A 21,216-nucleotide genomic window follows, 5' to 3' on the forward strand; every position below is an offset into this window, starting at 1 on the left:
TCCTAATCATTATTACCACAGGCAGTGCCACAACCTGCTCCTAGCACAGCTTCAACCACCTACAACCTGAACTGAAGTTTGATTATTATTATTACAGGATAACTAAAACAACATGTGTGGGAGTCCTTGGCCTGCAAAGAGAGCAGCTACAGCACCTATTGTTCATCACACATCTTGATACACTTTAAAACCTAATTTGATTTCAAGAACCTGAATGCCACTCAGAAATTATGTTAAGCATGCACACAATATTAAATTGAATACAGGTAATTTGCCCTGTTTTACTAAACATTGAATACAGTTCAAATACTGTCTTGTTTGGGCTTCATTTACATGATTACATTGTTCCATTGATTGTTTCTCTCTGCACTGTGGTACTTTGCTCCACACTGACAGATAAATCATTTGTTTTGTTTTTCTTCTCCAGTCTAGAAAAAGAAACACTTACCAGAGTTCACCCCGATAATGAGCCGGCCAATGATGAGCATCTCAAAAGAGCTTGCCCTCTCACCCAGAGACAGCAGCAAGGCAGCTACCACAGCAAGGCTGTTATCCAGCAGCAAGGTTCCCTTTCTAAAGTCAAAAAGAGAAATTGGTTAGAAAAAGCATATATGTACATTATAAAGTAAAGTATATTTATTCACTTTTGATTGACTCAATTTTCTTCACCAAAATATCATATTGTCAAAAAAGGAAGGGTGAGGGGTTAGTAATCCCACTTCTGAAACATTTTAACAAGTTACATTGGTGTTAAACTACTGTAGTAGAGGGAAAGCTTTTTTTGGTGAAATAGTATGATAAAAAAAAGGACATATAAGAGTGTGTGTGTGTGTGTGTGTGTGTGTGTGTGTGTGTGTGTGTGTGTGTGTGTGTGTGTGTGTGTGTGTGTGTGTGTGTGTATGTTTATGTATATGTATATGTATGTATTACTATCATCAGAACAATGTAAGCACAATAGTCACGTCATAATGCGTGTACAATCAGGACAATGGTTAGTCAGTAGATTATAACATACATGATGTTCACTCAATCAGCATTTCATGTAACATAAGTGGTGTCATGACCAGCAGATTATGACACACACATACACCTAATCATATGACATAGTTGCTCATTTGGGTCAGAGAAGATGAATAATAAGAATTCCCATTACAGGATGCACCGATCCAATATCAATAATGGATATAGGCCCCGATATAGACTGTAATAGCTAGATCAGGTATCGGATCATGGGGTCTATTCATGAGGTCAATCTATTCACTTCAATTCTGTGTTTGCGACACGTGCTACTTCATGCGTCAGCGACACAGCAGCATGCAGGTGGACTTCACTCACAACAGACACACAGAACAGACATAGGCAGCCCACAAGTCAATTTCCAAATATCAATAAACTGTTAACATGGCGTTGGAAGTAATCTACATCTAAATTAAGAGTTAAGTTGTATTAATGCTGCTACTTTATTCCCCCTCACTGTTCTGTATAAAAGGTCTCGGGGGGACAGAGTTGCTCCACCAGTAGGTGGCAACAGATGTAGCAGTTACAGGAGCGAGCTAGAGAGTGAATGAAGTGAGGGAGCGCTGCTGGCAGTAAGAAAGTTGGTGAATTAGATTGATAAAACGTTATTTTCTGATTGTTTCACAGCGGTTACGTTCAACAGCACAAATGAACTTCCCCACACGCCTCCACTCAACTCTGCAGCTCTGCCTCAAATCTCTGAATCTGAAACACCTGCGTGCTATTTAAAAGCACACAGCAGCACCATCATGCTGCTTTGGTTGGTTCAGTGTGAAAAAGCAAAGGCTTAATGAAAGATTTTATTCATGGCTATGATGCAGGATCTTTGTATTTAAGAGCTGTATGTTTCACCTCGGATGGAGCTGATCCCTCCTGTATGTGCTGCTCACAGAGACAGTGAACCAGGTGAAAACTGGAGAAGACTACACTTTTTATGTTACTATAAGCTCAATAAAATCTACTAGAGACAACTTACTTACAATATCTGAAAAGGACAAAAGAAGGAGTTATGATTTTAATATCAAAAATATATTATTTTAATATTAAATTACAATTCAAAACATTTATATCTATGTGTTAATTTGGAATAAAGCCATGATGGTATAACTGACCAAAAGACTGGAGGGCACACATTAATATTAATAATACCAATTTCCTCCACCTTAGAATTTACTCTCTTTCTTGGTCTACTCTTGTAGAGTGCAGCTGAGTGGCAGCACTTGCTCAACTCCTGTAGAGCTAGAAAGAGGCTATTGAATTTCTGTCTAATCGGCACCTTCCAGCTGGGTAGTATGTGATGTTGAACTGGACGCCTCGTGCTACCCAGTCGGGTGGTGTGTAATGTCCAATTGGGTTGCTCTCTATGCTGTTGACTCGGTCCCATATGAATAACTGGACATCGCATGCTACCTGGTCAGATGGTGCACTGTCCACTAGGTGGGAGCACAGGATGACGGTATAGGTGATGTCTGATAACTGGACAGGTGGTATGCAGTTTGGGTGGGGTTATGAATAAAACAGCCATAAACAGGTGTCCTGACTCTTTGCAGGAAACAGAAATGTTGTTTTCCTTTTCCACTGCCACACAAGCAAACAGGAGTAGTTTTGGCCAATAAGCCATTCTTGGATGTTTACATTTCTTAAAAAGAAAAGGACCTTTTTTACTTTTCTACCTCTTCTTTTTTTTCTGTTCTACCAAAAACATGCTGAACATCATTACACCCCTCATTACACAGAAACCAATAAACCCTTCAAAGGATAAAATCAACTGAAGAATGGACAGAAGCCTCAAAAGGAATGGAGAATGGGATATGGGATAAAATCATTTAATCACAATCATCATCAAACGTCCACTGTTGGATGAGTGGGTTGAATCAACGCCTCTATGAGAACCTCAACTGACACTGAACATTCAAAGATTCACAGCTTGTTTTGCAGGACTGTTGTCAAGTTACAAGCAGCTGTTGGCTAGAAAACCAAATCCATAAGACTACATCTACAATATGCCTACGATAGGAATAAACCCCAATGGAAATCCCTTGAGTGAAGCCACACTGCCTCTTCCTTCCCTATATAAGTGCCTATACATTTAGAACATTACCTATGCTGAGTTGATGGTTGTGGACAGAGATTTCAAGAGACTGACAGAGACAGGGGAAGGGAAGTGCACGAGGTATGAAGAGAAATGAAAGAAAGTGAGAGCTGAGAGCCTGTGAAACAAAACAGAGCAACAAGGGAGTTAACTACAAGATACTATGGCTTTGTCTGCTCAGTTCCAAAGACACAGTGCTGCATTTCCTGCCAAAGCACTGAAAAATACATGTGCAGTCAGTCATGCGCTAGGATAAAGGTTAATCTAGCATTTGAACCAAGAATGGAAGAACAAAAGAGAACAAGTACAGTAAAGCCATAGAGAGCTTTCTTGCAGGTCTGGTAGAGAAGAACATCTTATCTAAAGAGTTCAGGTAAACCTAGTTTTGTATATTGAAATGAGTACTGGATCATTCCACTTTTACATCTAAGAGAAGGACACTGTTTTAATGATTCTGTTACAGTAAGAATATTTAGTCCATGTTGGGATCCTGTAGGACTCAGTTTTTCTGATCAGTTCATCATCAATAGGGAGATTCATTAAGCCTAAAAGTTTTAATCTGATCGTTTGGAGCAGATGTTAAAATTGTGATGAGCTACGGCACAAACAGAACCAGCTTAATGATATCTGAAAGTTAAACCCAAAGTAAGCTGGCTAACCTAATAACAATATTTCATGAGATAGGTCCCAGACTAGTACATCTGCAAGAGAAATACTGCATTGATACATAAAACTTAACTCACCTTCCAAATACTTTCATAAGAAAAGAGGCTGACAGAGCTCCCAGAAGACCTCCGATAGCAAATATGGACACTGTGAGAGACCAGAGGAGGGTGGCTGTCTCTGCTGCAACAGGCTCCCCGTATCTCTCAATCCATGTTTTATTGTAGAAATCTCTAATGTACTGCAACAGAAGAGGAACACATGAGAAAGAGACTGTTCAAATGTATCATATTCATTTGCACATAAAACTCACCCTAATCAGATTTTCTTTCTTCAGAAGACAGTTGTATGAGTAATCAACTGATGCACTTATCAAGAACCCTTAAACTATGTTTCTCATATTACAGATACTTGACAATATTGTAGACTATAAAAGTGCTCAAATGCGTGTGTGTGTGTGTGTGTGTATGTATATATATATATATATATATATATATATATATATATATACACATATATGAAAGAAAGGTGGTGTGTACAAGAAAACCAGTGCTTTTGTCTAAAGATTTTCCAGTTATTTATTGATTTATTTCATTTAGATTTTATTATTGTTGCTCTGCTTTGGATGAGTATGAAGCGTGGCATATAATGAAGTACTTGTTGTCTTGGTGATGTAGAAGGGTCGGCATAATAGGCTTTGGCTTCAGCATACACCTTTTCGATCGTATTTAAGAGGATTTGTTGGCTGTTTTTGTTAAATATGTTTTTTGGTATGTATTCAAGTTTGACAACATTTACATTTAAAGACTTTTTTTTTAAATGAATATACTACTTAAATATGCTGACAATTTCTAAACGTTATCTAGCAACACCAGAGAGCAAACTTGGCAGAATACATATGGAAAATGAACTGACGCATGTTACAGTGAATCAGTGACAGACATTATTGGCATGTGTCTCAAAACACTCAGGCTCCTTATCATGGATGACGATGTCAGTTCCAACACTGAACCACTTTTCATTTTTAATTTTGCATGTGGGACTGCTGTTTTATGTCTTTTATGGCATTTCAATGCCATGAAATGAAATGTCATGAATTATCTCACTATCAAAGAAAGTAAAAATGCTATCCATGTACACCGAGTGAAAAAAGGCCTTTCTTGGCTTGACTTGCTGAGAGTAGACATGTTGTGAGCAGAGGTGGCCATGGTACCAGAGGAGTTTCCATTGCTTTCTATGGCTCAGGAGTGGTATGGCTGTCTTTGATAGCATCGTAGTGAGCAACTGTTAGGTCCGAGTTTTTTTATTTTTTTATTTTTTTTCCCAAGTTTATTTATCATTATACTTAGAAGTTTGATGAGACATTGATGTGACTAATTGAGACACTGGGTTGCACTGGGATTTCATCAACCCTCTCTCTATTTTCATACGAGGCCTGCCATCTGACATGGAAAAGATGAATTATTACCCAAGTTTTGATTTCATCGCTCCCTGAAAACACACACCATGCTCAGTCAATAACGGTCTTCCTCCCTGTGTGCTAAAGCAATCAGAAAATGTCTACAAATATTCACTTAAGGCACATTAGATGGAAAACCGATTTCACGGCTCATCAGAGAACGCGTTTACGGTAAATGCACTGTACTGTAGTAACCTGTTTACTAAAAGATGCACATGCATGCAGCTGTTCAGAAACCATGGTTTACATTATTTTAAAAGTATTTTAGGGATAAAAACTACATTAAACTGTTTTTTTTGTTGTTGTTGTTGTTGTGTGTCTGTGTAACAACCCAATGTGTTTGTGGTCTGTCATAGGCTACTTTCGGGACAAAAGCTGTGTCCCAAATTGGAAAAAAGGCAGATTTTTCGGTCAGTGGTTAAAACTAGGGTTAGTGTCTGATTAGGATCAAGCAAGTCGTGGTGATGGTTAGGGTTAGGGTAAGAAAATCCAGAAAATGAATGTAAGTCTATGTTATGTCCCCAAAAGTGACCATGGTCTGATGTGTGTGTATGTTTTCTGTGTGTATTTTACTGATGATCAACTGTTCAGCTACTTTGTCTTTGTTTCAGTTTTTATAGAGCATTCTTCTGCAGGAACTTTCCCAGGGGACCAAGAATGTTGGACTTTCAGTTATTCTGAATATGTGGATGCACCACTTCTTTCTCTGTGTAATGATGTTTCCTTTCATCCATCTGTGTTTCTGTTACAGCAATACTTACACATATATATTTATGTGCATGCCCAAGAAATTGGCTCTAGGAGAAATTTAACTGGGTTACCCTGATTACGAAAACCAGGTTTCACACGATTTCTTATGTGAATCTGACTGTAACCAGTGATGCCTGGAGGCTAGATTTCCATCACATTCCTGATGATTGAAAGGGGAGAAAAGAGTGATGAGTAGGTGAATAGCCAGTGTTAGTTTTGCCTTCTTTTTCTGTGTCATGTCAGTGAAGAAGATTGCCATCTGAAAACATATAAAGATCTTAAAAGCCACAAGAATTATTAGAGTTTTCATGGGCATGCATTTTTTATATTCCTTTGAATATTTCTTTGCACTCAGCAAGGCGCATTGCAGCTACACAACATTTCAAAGGCAAGGTACTCAATGTACTCAAGGTAGACCTGCTGTGCCTGGGGAAAACTGTACAGTATATACCATGTTTATATGCTATATGTACATTTTTACATATGTACATGAGGCTTTAGTCATTTGTCATTAAACTGTTTCAACTTTTTTAAACCTTTTCTTTAGTCTTACTTTTACTTTAAAGTTGTCCAGGCTCTTATTCAGACAGCTGAACAGATTCATGGAAGTGGCTAATTTATTTTGTATGAATTTTGTAAAGACAGCTGGAGCAGTAGTGGACCCCTGCAGGGCAAGAGTGGAGCCAGCACCAGCTTCATAATCACTTGTGTTCCTGCTGAGAAGAAGCTTTGAACCGGCATGAACAAGAAGCAACAGCTCAACATACAAATGGACTGGAGAATTAGGCGTATGTGCGGCAGCACAGTGACTAACCAGGATTACTGAAAGAAATACCTCCCTAATTCCTGGATGTAGATACATGAATTGTGCGGATAAGAGATTTTATCCAAACAAAAGATAGAACGGAGAAAGAACTCATTTAAATTGTCTTTGATCATTGAAAGGGTGATGGGCAGGGGGAAATGAAAGCAAGGACAAATCTGCAGGATTAGTTTTATGAGCAGGTTTTGAGGGGTTCAGGCTAGGATGCCAGGGTCAAAAGAAAAGGGTCTCTCTTAGGCAACCCTGATGCTAATCAATTGTCGTTTACTGATGAAAATTTGGTTGTTCTGCAGCGATTTCCTGGCGTGTAAAGGGACGAAAATCCCACTTTTCATGAAGTGATAGATCACACAATTACCAATTAGACTGACAGGTCAGAGCTGTCAGGTTTCCTCACTTTCATCCCCCTCTTTCTCACTGACTTCACCTCACCAATCAAGGGCAGCATTGTGACTTCTGGTCTGTTCAGACCTAATTAAAAGATGAACCCCACTGCTCTATGGCAGCATTGTTCTCTCACAGCTTCGGTTAACGAATGTTTTTTTTTAAAAGCTTTTTGTCACCGTAACTAATTCAGTACATGACACAGCAGGCCTAACTACAATTACAATGTAGTATGATTTGATTTTAAGCTCAATAAATCAATACATTGTAAAAGCACCTAGTGTAACATGTACATGTTACTGGAACAATGGCACAGTGTAAGAATGAAGAATTTCCATAGCGTTGATCTTACTTCCTGTATGTATACTGGTGGGGGTCTACTGTCACATCAGTGGTCTGTTTTATGTGTGCCATTATTATGGTGAGCCTGGAGGTGGGATTGTTTTTTGACTCCACAAAATGAGCATACTGTAGAAGGAATTTAGGGCATCAGGTAGAGGCCTCCTTTTTGTTGTAGTCAGTGATGCTTTTAATGCCCAACCTCATGCTCTCTCTAACCTCATACCCTCATGGTCATTGGAGGAGAAGTGACCTTGAATTTTGAGAGCATAGGTGGATTTTGCCCTATTTATTAGAGGTGTAACGATACACTCAGCTCACGAGACGAGATGAGACACAATACTGGGTTCACGAGATCGAGATGAGACGAGATTTTAACTATATTTTTAAGAGAACTTCAATGAAGAAATATGACTTTTCTTTTATTTGAAATTCACAAAATGGAAAGAATGCAGATGCATTTTGAAACGTTTTAACTAATCATCTTGTAATGAATCACTTCAGTTCTACTTTCTAAATATATAATTATCATATGCAGTATGCAGTGCTGTAAAAGGTTTCCCCATATAGATATTTTATAGATGTATAATATTGGTATTTGTGGAAATAACAACCATAAATATAGAAGTTAGATACAATCACAAATACTAAAAAGTAAATTATAAAGAGTACAAACAATTCTAATATATAAATTAAATAAAGAATCCAATTATCACAAATTATAACATATTGCTAATAAAAAAACAGAAATAAAAGTAAATTGCACAAATCCTGTATCACATAAATACAGAAGTAGAACAACATATAAATGGTGTTATAATTTGGTAGTGTGACTCATTTTACTTTTTGCACTATTAGGCTTCCATAGCTGCGCTAGATTCCCTCCTCCTACCTCAGGCTCTTAGTGTAGAGACCTGAGGTCTGTGAGATCTTCTCAACAGGTAGAAGCTGCAACAAGGTTAATGATCCACACGTGACATTATAAAAAGAAGACATGACGTGCGAATGAGCGAAAAATGATCCTCTTTTTTTTTCTTCTTCTTCTTTTTGGTACGCCCTTAATTATAGCTTCGCTAGACAAAATTCACTTCGACGAGAAATATCGTCGCGTTTTCGTCTCGTGAGATCTCGTCACACCCCTACTAACATGCCACCAGCTATCTCCTTGCTGCTGTGAGTGTCAGAGTGTCACCGGACCTGAACACAGAGTCCCAGGCTCTCAGCAGGGAACGTACCTCTACATTCATCCAGGGTTTCTGGTAAGGATGGATAGTGATTGATGCTGGCTCTCTGAATATGCCAGTCAGTGTATGCAAAACAGTCCTGAAACATAGGGGCAGCGTCACTGGGCCACACAAAATGGTCTTTTGTTCTGGTTTCCTGGACTTTAACACACGGTGGTAGGCAGGGACCAGCATGATGGAGATGTGATCTGAGAGGCCGGGATGGGGGCGGGGGATGGCTTTGTATGTCCCCTTTCTGTTTGTGTACACACAATCAAGTGTGTTCTCTCTACGGTTGGCCATAATGATGTGCTGATGGAACTTAGTTAGGATGTCTTGCAGATGAACATGGTTAAAGTCACCTGCAATCACATTAATAGCCCTTTTCCACAGTGCTTCTGGGTGTTTGTTTTGTAGTGAGCCGATGCCATTATGAAGCTCTTTGAGTGCTTAGTTAATATTACCGCTTGGAGGAATGTAAACAGCAACTATAAACACAGCTGTAAACTCACGTAGCAAGTGACGCAGCCAGCATTTAACCGTTAGGTGTTCTACTGCCTCAGAGCAGTGGCTGCTAACCAGAGTACAGTTTGTACACCAACCTCTGTTGATATGTAGAGTCCACCACCTCTAGTTTTACCTGACAGATTAGGTAAAACATTTAAACAGCAGCCTGTCGAGTCTGACATGTTATCGTTTAACCAGGTCTCCATCAGAACAAAAGCACAACAGTTCCTCATCTCATGGCGGCTCAGTCTCAAATGTAATAGGTCCACGAACATTGGCCAGAAAGAGTGATGAAATAGCTGGTCTATGTTAGCCTTTAGTTTGGCCAGCAGGCCGGCCTCTTGCCTCTCTTCTGCTTCTTTGCACACTGCCTCCATTTGCCTCCGAACAGTTGTTGTCTGCTACGCCAGTCAGCTGTTCTCAGGAGCTACAGTTAAAAAAGTGCTGCTCTGAGCTCTGGTGGGAGTGAAGTCGGCATGTTGTTGTTTATGTCCAGAAGTGCAGCTGAACTGTACCTAATCGGCTTGGAAGAGTTTTCAGCACACTTGCACTCGTAAACGCTCTGATTAAAATAGGGTTTAAAGATAACACTGGGAGCTAGAGAAGCCACTGCATTATTATACCAAGGTTTTAAGAATTACTGTATCAATAAGCGCTTCAGACCAAAACAGTGACATCAATTAAGGTCTAAGAATAAACTTAATTTCACTCTCTGGATTCCCTGTACTTATACTAACAGCTGCAGAGCTAAGGGTTATAATGTATGAATACTAATTAAATAACCCATTGGTCATTTAATTACCATAAAACAAACACAAGGCCAGATTGAAAAATGTAACCTATTTTCTCATCCAAAAGTTGCACTACTTAACTGGGCCGATACATAAAAAATATAATTTCAGTTTCACAAATCAAAGAGGATTTACAGACTGTGAAAATATCTAGTCTTGTCCAAACAATGCTAAGTACACATAATTGCCTTTCTGCAGATGTTTCTGGTCATTTATCTAACCATCCAACAAACAGCCAACTAACATAATTGTATTATTAGATTTCCCTCTTCTCCATTTTGAGACTACAAATGGGAGTCAATCAAACCCTGGCAGCTTGTGTATTGTATAAAATGAAACTTTTGGAAGTGATTATGATGCTACTTTTGAGATTTAAAGCTCCCTCTCTGTGTCTCTGTGTATTAATGTGGGATGAAAGTCATATTGAACAACAAAGTGTTAGCATTACTGAGCTGGCTGTGTATGACTGATGAGTGGGTAAGTTCATATTATGTTGAAAAATGATCTGATGTTTTTGTGTGTTATTAATAAAAGTGAAGTGTGTGTATTTGGTTTCACAATAACTAGAGACTCATTGCTCTTTGGTGAATGTGTGTGTACCAAAACCCATTACCCATTATTGTTTTAAGACAGGTACATACTGTCTATACTCTAATATACTATGACAGACACACAAACAAAGTGTCCAGTAATTAACAGACAAGAATTACAACTATTGTAAAACCTATAGAATTACAGTAAATGTGGAGTACTGGGGTTTAGTATAACTGTGACAGTGTTTGTACAATCTGATTAATTGCATGCACAATCAATTTAGGAATTACATTAATTAAATGATTCTCATTCAGGCGTAACTAACTTAAAACCTGGTTCTGAGGCAACATTTAAATGAATGTTTATTGATTTCTAGTGATGCTAAAACACAGAGAGAACATGAACAATCAATCGAAACCACCACACAGTTTGACTCACCAGAGCAGGCGCATTGACCACAGAGAGGTTGTACCCATAAAGGAAAGATGACCCCAGGGCACCGAAGAAGGCTGCATTCAACAGACAGGCTGTGACTGGCTGTTAATGAGAGAGCACACGAATGAACACAGAGTTTTGTACTAGTCATACAAACACACGTTACAGGTCTTGTCAGTGGCAGTCACATTGATTTTGATCAACATAAAGGTCAGACCAAAACCGAGGGAATTCAACAGAGGACGTTTCATATAGCGCCAGGTATCTGGGCCAGGCAACTGGGTTATTCTCTTCAATTTTCCCTTGAGCATGTCACTGCTTAAACAACAAATACTAACCACACAATGACAAGTTCACTGTGATATGTGCACGCTGTTTGATATAAGATGAGGGCAGAAGTACTGGTGGGAAATAATTATGGAGGATAAATTGCATGAATAATGAGCATGTATGTTGTAAAGTTATCATCAAATAATTTATTCTACTAAGGAGTTATATTACTGATAATTTAGAAAGAGTGAGTAAAATTGCAAACACATAGTTCTGTTATTAAATTAATGCTATGAATAGGTAATGGAGGCACCAAAAAATATAATAACAAGACAAAAAGCATGATGCCCCACTAGCAGTTAATTAAAGCCTATAAAACAAATGAGCCGTGCAGAACAAAAAATACATTATATAAAACAACCTCATAGAGATTCTGCTGCACAGAGAGCATTGCCTCTTGAGGGAATAACATCATAAAGCTTGTCCTGCGAGTGGCTCAAGAGAAAAGGCCACAGTGTCATGAATTTTAAACATTAATCCCCCTGAGAACACTGTGCCAATTACATTATGAGACATTCTGTGTGAAATGTTGACATTTAAAGCCAGAGGATGGTGAAGGGTGTTGAGAATGGAGATGGTTCATAAATGTGGAGCATGTACTGTATGAGTTGTGATTTTTATGGCAATTTTTCAATTAGATTTGAATGTTTTATGTACAGGTTGAAATGTTTGCCTGAATGTTATGACATAATAAAGGTTAGGGGCTCAATCAAATACAGTGGGAATCATCTTCTGGGGACTATGAACCTCCCAGTTCCAGGGCAATCTAGACAATAGTTTTTGTATCTTGCTAGGGACGACAGTGTTGGACCACTGGACCAAATGTGCACATTTTTCAAACCTTTCTAAACTAAGCAGTTTTAAATTAAGCTCCAATAGTCAAGCCATTGTAAAAAATGTTTCTATAATCCATTTTCATTTATTCATATTTGTATTATATTTCATGATATTTCCTTTTTAAAATCAGAAGTATACTTTATAAATATCTATGTAAATGTAGGTGGATTTACAGATTTTTTTGTTTTGTTTTGTTTGTTCTTCTTTTGTTTGTGTTTTGGAAAAAAGGAAACTGATCCAAAGCACAATTTACCTCACACTTTTGAAACAACCAAAAAATCCCACACACTGTTGATCACTTGAACTGGCTGTATTGACAGTCTGCAGGATTCTTTTTGTTCTTTCACAGTTTAAAAACTTTAAATGTTTTACTTGTATTTTGGAGTAATTGGTGATGTAAGATGTTCATAGAGATTCATAATTATGACCGTAATCATTATGAACTGTCTGTTCTTGGTCCAATCAAGAAGCAATCAACACACTGCTGTGTAACTAAGGAAGAACATTTGTATGTATCTATACCCTGCACCAACAGACCACAGGCTGAAGAAATAGCCTGGAGGCACAGACACAGGAGGGTGATTAGTGGGAGCGTTGAAGGAGAACAGACAGTACAGTAGGTCGAGGCTAAGGCTACAGGAGTAGAAGATGAAGACAAGGTTACGGACTAAGGCTCATAATGATGAGCACTTGATGTTATCTGTAAAATAATAATAAGTGATTCATTAAAAAATGGATAGTTCCGGTCCTTGATTATGATTGGCTGACATGCATTCAAAGCAGATGTAAAATACCCTATAAAGCACACACCTGTGACCACATTACAACAGTATTACTGTGCCAAGCAAATTGTTTCAAACTCTTGTTAATTTTGATTTACTCTGTGGGTTAAGCATAGATGAGAGGTGGAAAGAGATGGACAGGATGGAGAAGAATTGAAGACAGAAACATGCTGAAATTAGTGAGAGAGATTTTCAAAAGTCAAAACGTAAGGCCGGATCGTTAATGTGATCTGCTCACTGTTTTCAGACTTGGTGAAAGATTTGACTATTGATTTTAAAGTTGCAATACATCAAATTCAGCCACTAGATGGTGCACTATAGCTCACACAACTCAGATCAAACTCTCTAACTAGGCAGTGCTGATTCTGTTATTTTCCCACCTCAAATGTTGTGTTCAAACACATATTTTGAACTGTTAAGCTGCTATTGGTGAAAGTTTGTGATGCATCTTGGAAACACACATGGAGGACACTGAGGGATCACATGTACTAACATGCACACGTGGCTGGTGCAGCTACCAAAACAAAGAACAGAGAAGCTCAGATAACAACACACAGAGGTAGTGTGGTTTCATTCTCTGCTCTGGTCGCCATTACTTCACTATATCTTTACATAGCAAATGGTTGTTTTCTGACATCTAGTGAGGCTGAATATCATTTACTGCAGTCAATCAACCAGAATGGAGATAAACAAGGCTCTCCGTCAGTTTTATGCTACTGTGAAAAATGGGAAAGCTACTTAGTGCTTAGTGGTAACAAGGCAAAGCATAGCAAAACCAAAAGAAAAACCATAAGCCAAACAACAAAAGTGTTAGAAAGAGCTGCTACAGGGAACAGCAGGGTGTTTGTATTTATTTATAACAGTGAGAAAACTTAGAAAATCCATAATAGTTAGCGCCTAGAAAGTAGTACTGTGTATGAAGAGCTTAAAAGGTAAAGCTCACTGATAATAGTATGCTTACATTATGCACTTGTAATATGTGTCCCAGTAGTGCTTGGCTCCAGTAAAGTCCATCTTGCCTATTTGCATATATTACCACATAAACAGGCCAATGCAATACAGCATACACCTTTACCACACCAGCTTTGCATAATAATGAATTCCTAGGAGTTGGATCTTATAGACTTTGAAAAAGGAATTAGTGTGTACATCAGAAGTACAAACAACAAGACTACGGAGGTGCTATTGGCAGTCTCAAAGGCACTGTGGCTCACTAAGGCTCAGGCAATAAGAAGTGCTTGACAGTCCACAGAGTGACTGAACCACACACAGCATCACTCTCTTGCTTCTATAAATATAAACGGTTGATGACATGGTAGGGCACCTCTTCCTCCTTTTAAGGGTCAAATGGCATAAAAAAAAGATGTGGAAATGTGTACACACTGGTTGCGAAACCAAACACATTGGTGGACTGAGTGCATGGTTTAGAAAGCCTTCGAAAACTCAGGGGTCTCACATAATGGCCAGTTAAAGTAAAGAGCCTAAAGTAGACACTAGACAATTCCTTTGGTGAGTATTTTCTCCCACTATCATGCAATTTCTACTGGTTCATAATCAACCATCAAAGCCAGCTAGCTACACACTGTGTAATAGTGACTTTTTGAAACTTAAGTGGACAATTTATATTTCCCGTTTGTACAAATGTATGTGCAATTTGTCTTGTTAAAGCACAAATTACTACACATGCGCAGTTTTGAAGTTGATTTGCATGACTTAATAATAAATGGTTGCACACTGACACAGATATCTAAGTGCTATTTTGTTCCCTTAATCCTCATCCTCCCAACATATTTAACATGCATGGACTACTGACTGGGGTCCCTAGGAAAAAATTACTATTATTTTAAATTACAGTTAATTTGCATATTGTGTAAAATGAAAATATATCCTTTTTTTAATACAAATAATAGCTTTTATCCCAAGTGCAATCCACAAAGCTTTACAAATAGTGTTCGAAAAGCCAAGAAAAGCTGTGTAATACTTTAAATAAGTCCCATGGCAAACTCAATAAATAGTTCATTCTATTAAAACTGCACAGACGGAATTGGGTGCTTTTGACTGGGGTCTCCTACGATACCATTACATACCAATACATTAGTATTTTTTAAATGTATTGATTAAAACAGAAGAAACAGAAGATAAAGCAGAGTATTTTTTGTGTCTTAAACATGGCTGGAGGGGGTCTTTAAGCAATCCATGCATATGGATTTCCATACATTTTTCCTTCTATCATGTAAACCCAAGGGAGGCTCCATGCCAGCCAAGAGAGAAGTCACTTTCTTGAAAGAGACACCACAGGCAAATGAGGAAATCTTTAAACATCTTTACTGAAATAAGTGGTGACAAATGGATATGACACACAATTTATTTGAAATAACGATTCATCAGTGGTAGTGAGGTTACATTATATTTGTTCGAGTTATTTTTCTTAGAACATTCTCCCTTTTCCTTATAATATTTTATATAATGTAATACGTTTTATCAGTTTTCGTCGTTGCTTTTATGACAAACAGAAAGGCATTTCTAAGTATGGAGTGAGGGTGAGTGCTTGTTGAATACAGTGGTTCACCAGTGAGATATTGAGATACAATTGGGCATTTCAGAGACCCATTATTATATTAGCAACATAGAAAAAAGGAAATATTGTCAAGGGAAAATGTAAAATTGATGACATATCAAACATTTACTGCGATGGAGAAAATAAGGATTAAAAAAGAGCCAGCAAAAGATAAAAGGCAGGGTACGATGAATGAATGATTCATTTATCAACTCTTTGTAGATCAAGGGGAAATTTTATTTACCATTGAATTATTTAAGGCACTCTATTATAAAGATTATTATGTAGTATTCATGTGTCATTTTATTTTTTTCACTTATTGGACAACTTCCTTGTGATATTTGTTACTCCTAAGGCTCCTGTAATGAGATGAAATATCTACATTTCTACATACTTACAAACACACACACACAGCTTTCATCTCACATTCCTAACATAGTCACAGTTTATATATTTCATATCCCTATCCACGGTATTCATCACATTCATACTGCTGGAAAACATAGGCAACCTGTTTGATGATGTTTTTCAGCTTTGATTTGTATAAATAAATATTAATATTAATATTGCACTTCAGGTTTGGGGACAATAGCCCCTATTGGGCACTTAAAAATGTAACTACAAAAGCAAGATATAATTTCATTTGGTGTTTTATTGAGTTGATGAAAATCCAACTTTAATAGCTGATAGATAGCTCTGTCCTAAAAAGAAAAGCGCTAACCAGTGGAAATTCCTCTGACTTTAGTTCTTTATACCAGATAACTTCAAGTACATGTGCAGAAAAATGGAGTAACAGTGTTTCTACAGTCAGTCTCTACTCACAGAGTTAATCGTAGGTATGAATTTGTTTTAGTGACTGTTACTCACTATGCAAGTTTGAAATAACAGGGCTTAACAGTTACATTTCAAACTGACAGATGTGTGGACGAGATTAGAATTCCAATGTAAGTGAAAGCATTGGGCACCACTTACACCAACTAATACTTTGCCTTTATTGCCGAGTCAGCCAAATTGTGTGGAGTAGGAGAAGGGGCAGTAACTGAACAGATGAAGCTGTCTGAAAATAACGCCATGGGGACCTCGTTCTGCTGGCACAGCTGAAACCTATCATCCAGGATCGTACTTTGGAAGATAAGGCTCTGACTCTGTTATCTTTAAGGAGTGGTTTATTGTTGGGTAGGGAGCTGTCAATAAAACTAGCACAGCATGGGCGGCAGGATTAAAACACTAGTTGTCACACTAACGTTAGTTGTGAGGGATTGGGGCTAAGAAAATCTCCATTAATAATCATTCACATACACTAATACAATGAGTAATAAACATATTTCTTGGAGGTGATTTTCTCTAGCCACAGTATAAATAAATCAACTTTGAGGTATATGGCCATATGGTGAAAGGAGATCATTTTCTCTTTTTTAATTAATCAAAACATAGATCAACACATATGTCTTTTTCTTCTTACTTCTAATTTAAATCTAATTTCGGTAGATTTTAGCTTGGTCATTAGTCAAAGAGGGCCTCTGTTTGAGCAGCTGTCAGAGCCTCGAGCAACGGCAGGATTTTTTGGAAACAGAACAGAAAATTAGTGTCATGTTTAAATTACAAAGGTCATGTACTGAGGTGCAGTATCTCCACAAATACATCCTGTCCAAGCCTGACCTCATATATGACATAATAAGCAAATAAGCAAATAAGCAAACAACAATTACATGGCAAAAAATCTGTGACCTATGTCAACCCCCTCAAACTTTACAAAATATTACATCATTTAGTGCATGTAGAGATAGACGATACAGACTTGGCCCTAGTTTTTTCAAATAGTTAATTACACTAACCGTGGCAGTGACAGAGTTTCCCTTCTTGTGGTCTGCCGGGTCGTCATTCTGTGGTTTGCCCATCTTCATTTATTAGCAACCTTAAATGAGAAGGTCATATCATACAGTGTTAGCCATCAAGCTCATACAGAATACCCATGGGCAGAAAAGACATATTTCCCAACAAAGAGAGGGGAAGTGGAATTTATCATAGAAACTACTGAGTGAGACAAATGCTGAAAAGGAAATGACAGTGGCTCTGACGTGCTACCAAGCAATAGGGGCACCCACACATGAGCACATAGGATTAAAGATCAGAACTTGGTCACAAGTTTAGGATTTACTAATGAAACAGGAAACAACATTAAATCAGTTTTCCAAGTTGCAAAAACATTGCCTTATACGACATGACATCTTACCAGAAGAGGAACCTTGACCATAATTTGAAGCATTAGATTTCTGCACAATTATTCAACAACATAAAGAAACAATGGTCTGGGTTTGTACTGCACCACAGTATTGAATTCCACAATGGTGGCAAAGTGTACTAGACAATAAATGGAAAGACTGAGCCTGCCACCTAGTGGTCATAAATACAGAAACACGCAGAAAAGCTGAACAGAAAAACTACTCTTTTACAAAAAAATGCAGAAATTGTATGAAGACTGGTAGTGTCCAACTTAGTGTACAAGTATATACCAAAGCCAAAATTCCTATTTAACAAAGTTGCACTGTAAGATTTAACTCAAGCTAAGTTCACTTTCTTATTGACAAACAGAAACCAAGATCCAGAAGAAAGGCTTTTATACATAATTGACAGAAGTCAGTCAGTGTCCTATAGTACTGCAGATTTTCCCTCCTACCGCACAGTTAATTACACTTAATAGCGTTCACTCAGCTTCCAGAATGTAAATTAGTCTCTGATTGGATGACTAGAAGGAAAGCCAGCAGGACTGAGTCTTTGGGGAGCAGGATTGAGAGCCACAAGCTGTGGAGGGAATTCATGAAAATAACTGAAGATGTATGATTGATCAAATAGTTGTCATCAAACCTTGCTTTACTAAAACCTTATTATTAAACAAGTTTTTCTGATTTATTGTAAAATCAGTTGAACTCCAATCACTGAGATTGGATCTTTTATTTATTTGAAGGTTGTGTGTCCAAGGAGGTCAGGGACTCTTTTCCAGCCTTGATTGCTGTAAAACCACAGTGCCATGGGACAACAGTGTCAGTATTTTACCAACACACAAGAAATCCATTTGCATTCTGTCCTCATAATTTGTGACTACTAAAGTCCCATTATCAACTTACTGATTATCAACTTTATTTATGTCCTTGGCAATAGTTGTTTTACAAAAGGAACTCATAACTCAATGTTTATTAACTACATGGAGAACTTTCTGCGTGACAACTGAACACTGTGAATTGTGTGTAGCTCACCCATTGGGTACAATATAAATCTAATACAATAAGTATGTATATCAAAGCTGCATCATCTTTTAGCACTATAACTGCTGTTGATGAACTACTGCAAACTAGTTGTCTAATGTGACTGTATCAGCGAACATTACCTGCAGCAGAAGAACAGGCTCATTCAAGTTCATCAGAAGAGTCAGCTTGTCTTGCTGTCTGTGTAACATGCAGTACCCAAAACCTTTTTTGGTTATTTATCAGGAGCTACGGGCATTGACTTTAGGGTACCTGCCTTTCATAACTGTGATCAGACCATGACCCCAGATGTTACTTAAACAATCTATACACGCACAGGAAGGCTGCATGACTTGCATACGGAATACACTGTGTACTCTCTCGGGCTATTGGTTAATAACAAATGTCTCCATGTATACAAGGTTCCCACACATTTTTATCAATACATTTTCAAGAACTTTCTATATTTTTTTCATTTCTATGATTTTGGACTCTAGTACACCACCACTATGACCTCAATGATAAAAACACCAAGTAGAATGATCACCTTGTCAACAAAAACTGAAAATGTATAAGCTTTGTAAACATATAATTTATGGCAGAGCTGCTGTTTGGATTGTAAGACTCTTCATTACAGTTTTGGAAAGTATGTGTAACATCCACTCTGCAATGTTCTGGGTGGTTTCCGTCCCCTAGGATTTCCAGACCTTTATACCAGGTTTTCACCTGCCCCCCATTCCAAAATCTGGACATGCAGGACCATCTGTTTGAGTTAGAGAACTTTGTTGAGGCGCAAATCCAAATGTGGTGGACTTTGTTTCACCACAACTAAATTTGTTTATTTGACTATTGGCTATTCCACTGTCAGGAAACATGGCTCTGAAAATTCATTACACGTGCTACAAGAATAATGTGAGTCCTTCGTTTTCAGTGCCCACATCACTTCAGTTGACAGCAGATCATTGCGTGCAGCAATGGTTTGGTTGAGCATCGGTTGAAGTTGTTCTGCTGGCTTCAGCAGGCATGAAATATGTGCTGACACTGGCAGTCTGTTGGGTGGCCTTTTGGTTTCTCTTACAGCTTTTTCACTTTAGCATGGCTGACAGTGCTGCTTCCCTAATGTTGCCAATGTCAAATGTTGTGGTGCAGAGCCTGCATCCAGTGCTGCTGGGGACTCCCTCTCTCTTGAGCCATGTTTATATTTGTCGTTTGAAAGCCATGCAGTATTAAACGTACTTTCCAGGCATTTTTGTGGATAAGAACGGTCACGCAGATAAAGTTTTTGACAGGCAACAGAATAAAGTGTAACACCTACTGCACAACATACATGTTTTGGGATTTTCATTAATAGATTTTAAACAGTAGCCAAAAACAATGTATATTCAAACCTTCCCCAAAACATTATGTACATTACAAACCTTTTCCAGGCCTGGAAAACTGTTTTTCTAATTCCATTTTCCATTAATTTTATGACCATGGGACCCCTGTTAAACTGTTTGCTGTGATGCAACAGAGGTGTGTTGATCAGTGAAATCACCTGTTGAAGTCTTTGGTTGGAAGGGAAACCTGCATACACATGGCATCTCCATGGCACATGGTTAGCCACCCCTGCTGTAATGCTTCATGATGCCATACTTATGCTTGGCCAAAGCAAGCTAAACGACATGCAGCTGACTCCCAACTTTAATTAAGCACAACAACTAAATCTTATTATTAAGTTATTAATGATGTTTGTAAATACAGCAGCAAAAAGACCTATAATGTTTATAATGAGCTGAAAGCTGTTCAAACATTTTCCCATCTATAACTTTAACTCTTCAACTGGATAGATCAAACTTATGTAATGCATAATCATTCATTTGAACAACAGAAACTCGCAGAACGATAAGCTGATGACACAAGATACTGAAATTATTGGAGAGGGGAATATGTCCACAGTAGATCACATATCAACTTATTATTGAATCTATCCTTCTACTTCCTCTGCTCAGAGAATGGAAACTAATGGAAATATCCACCAATTATATATTAACAGTAAAACTCAATTACTGTCATGCTTCACTACCCAAAAAAACATGTTGAAAAAAAGCAAGGAGCTTGAAAAAATCTTAGAATCAGTTGCATGAGCTCTCCATAACAACAGAGAACAACAAAACAATGCTACATACATCCTGCTGTATGTATAAGACTATGTATGAAGAGAGAAAAGTAGCCGTAAGTATCAGCGGTGTCCCCTTCACTAAACTTAAGATAGTGCTGTGGGCAACTGCTGAGGAAATTGCCTTTAGGTATGAAGTACTGTCAGCCTGGTAAAATACTAACAGACATGAAGGATAATGTTAAAAAATAAACAGCAGTAGTTCAACCTACAGTCTCTAAACTAATAGCAGACTGAGTGGGAATACTCACCCATATACAGGCTGCGTGTCCAATGCTTGGAGGTAGTCTACT

At 38.0% G+C, this 21,216-nt stretch overlaps 1 protein-coding gene across 1 annotated transcript in view; it reads right to left on the reverse strand.

Moving 5' to 3' along the window:
• The window catches only part of slc2a9l2 (solute carrier family 2 member 9, like 2), a 90,345-nt gene extending 69,129 nt beyond the window's left edge, over positions 1 to 21,216 (reverse strand). The window contains exons 1-5 of the mRNA XM_053315115.1: positions 21,175 to 21,216; positions 17,359 to 17,438; positions 11,021 to 11,119; positions 3,853 to 4,013; positions 449 to 573 (exon numbers count right to left, since the gene is read on the reverse strand). Coding sequence (XP_053171090.1) covers positions 449 to 573; positions 3,853 to 4,013; positions 11,021 to 11,119; positions 17,359 to 17,427 — 454 coding nt within the window. The 5' untranslated portion in view covers positions 17,428 to 17,438; positions 21,175 to 21,216. The remainder of the gene's footprint in view (positions 1 to 448; positions 574 to 3,852; positions 4,014 to 11,020; positions 11,120 to 17,358; positions 17,439 to 21,174) is intronic.

Source organism: Scomber japonicus, chromosome 3 (assembly GCF_027409825.1).
Source record: "Scomber japonicus isolate fScoJap1 chromosome 3, fScoJap1.pri, whole genome shotgun sequence".
Taxonomy (NCBI): domain Eukaryota; kingdom Metazoa; phylum Chordata; class Actinopteri; order Scombriformes; family Scombridae; genus Scomber; species Scomber japonicus.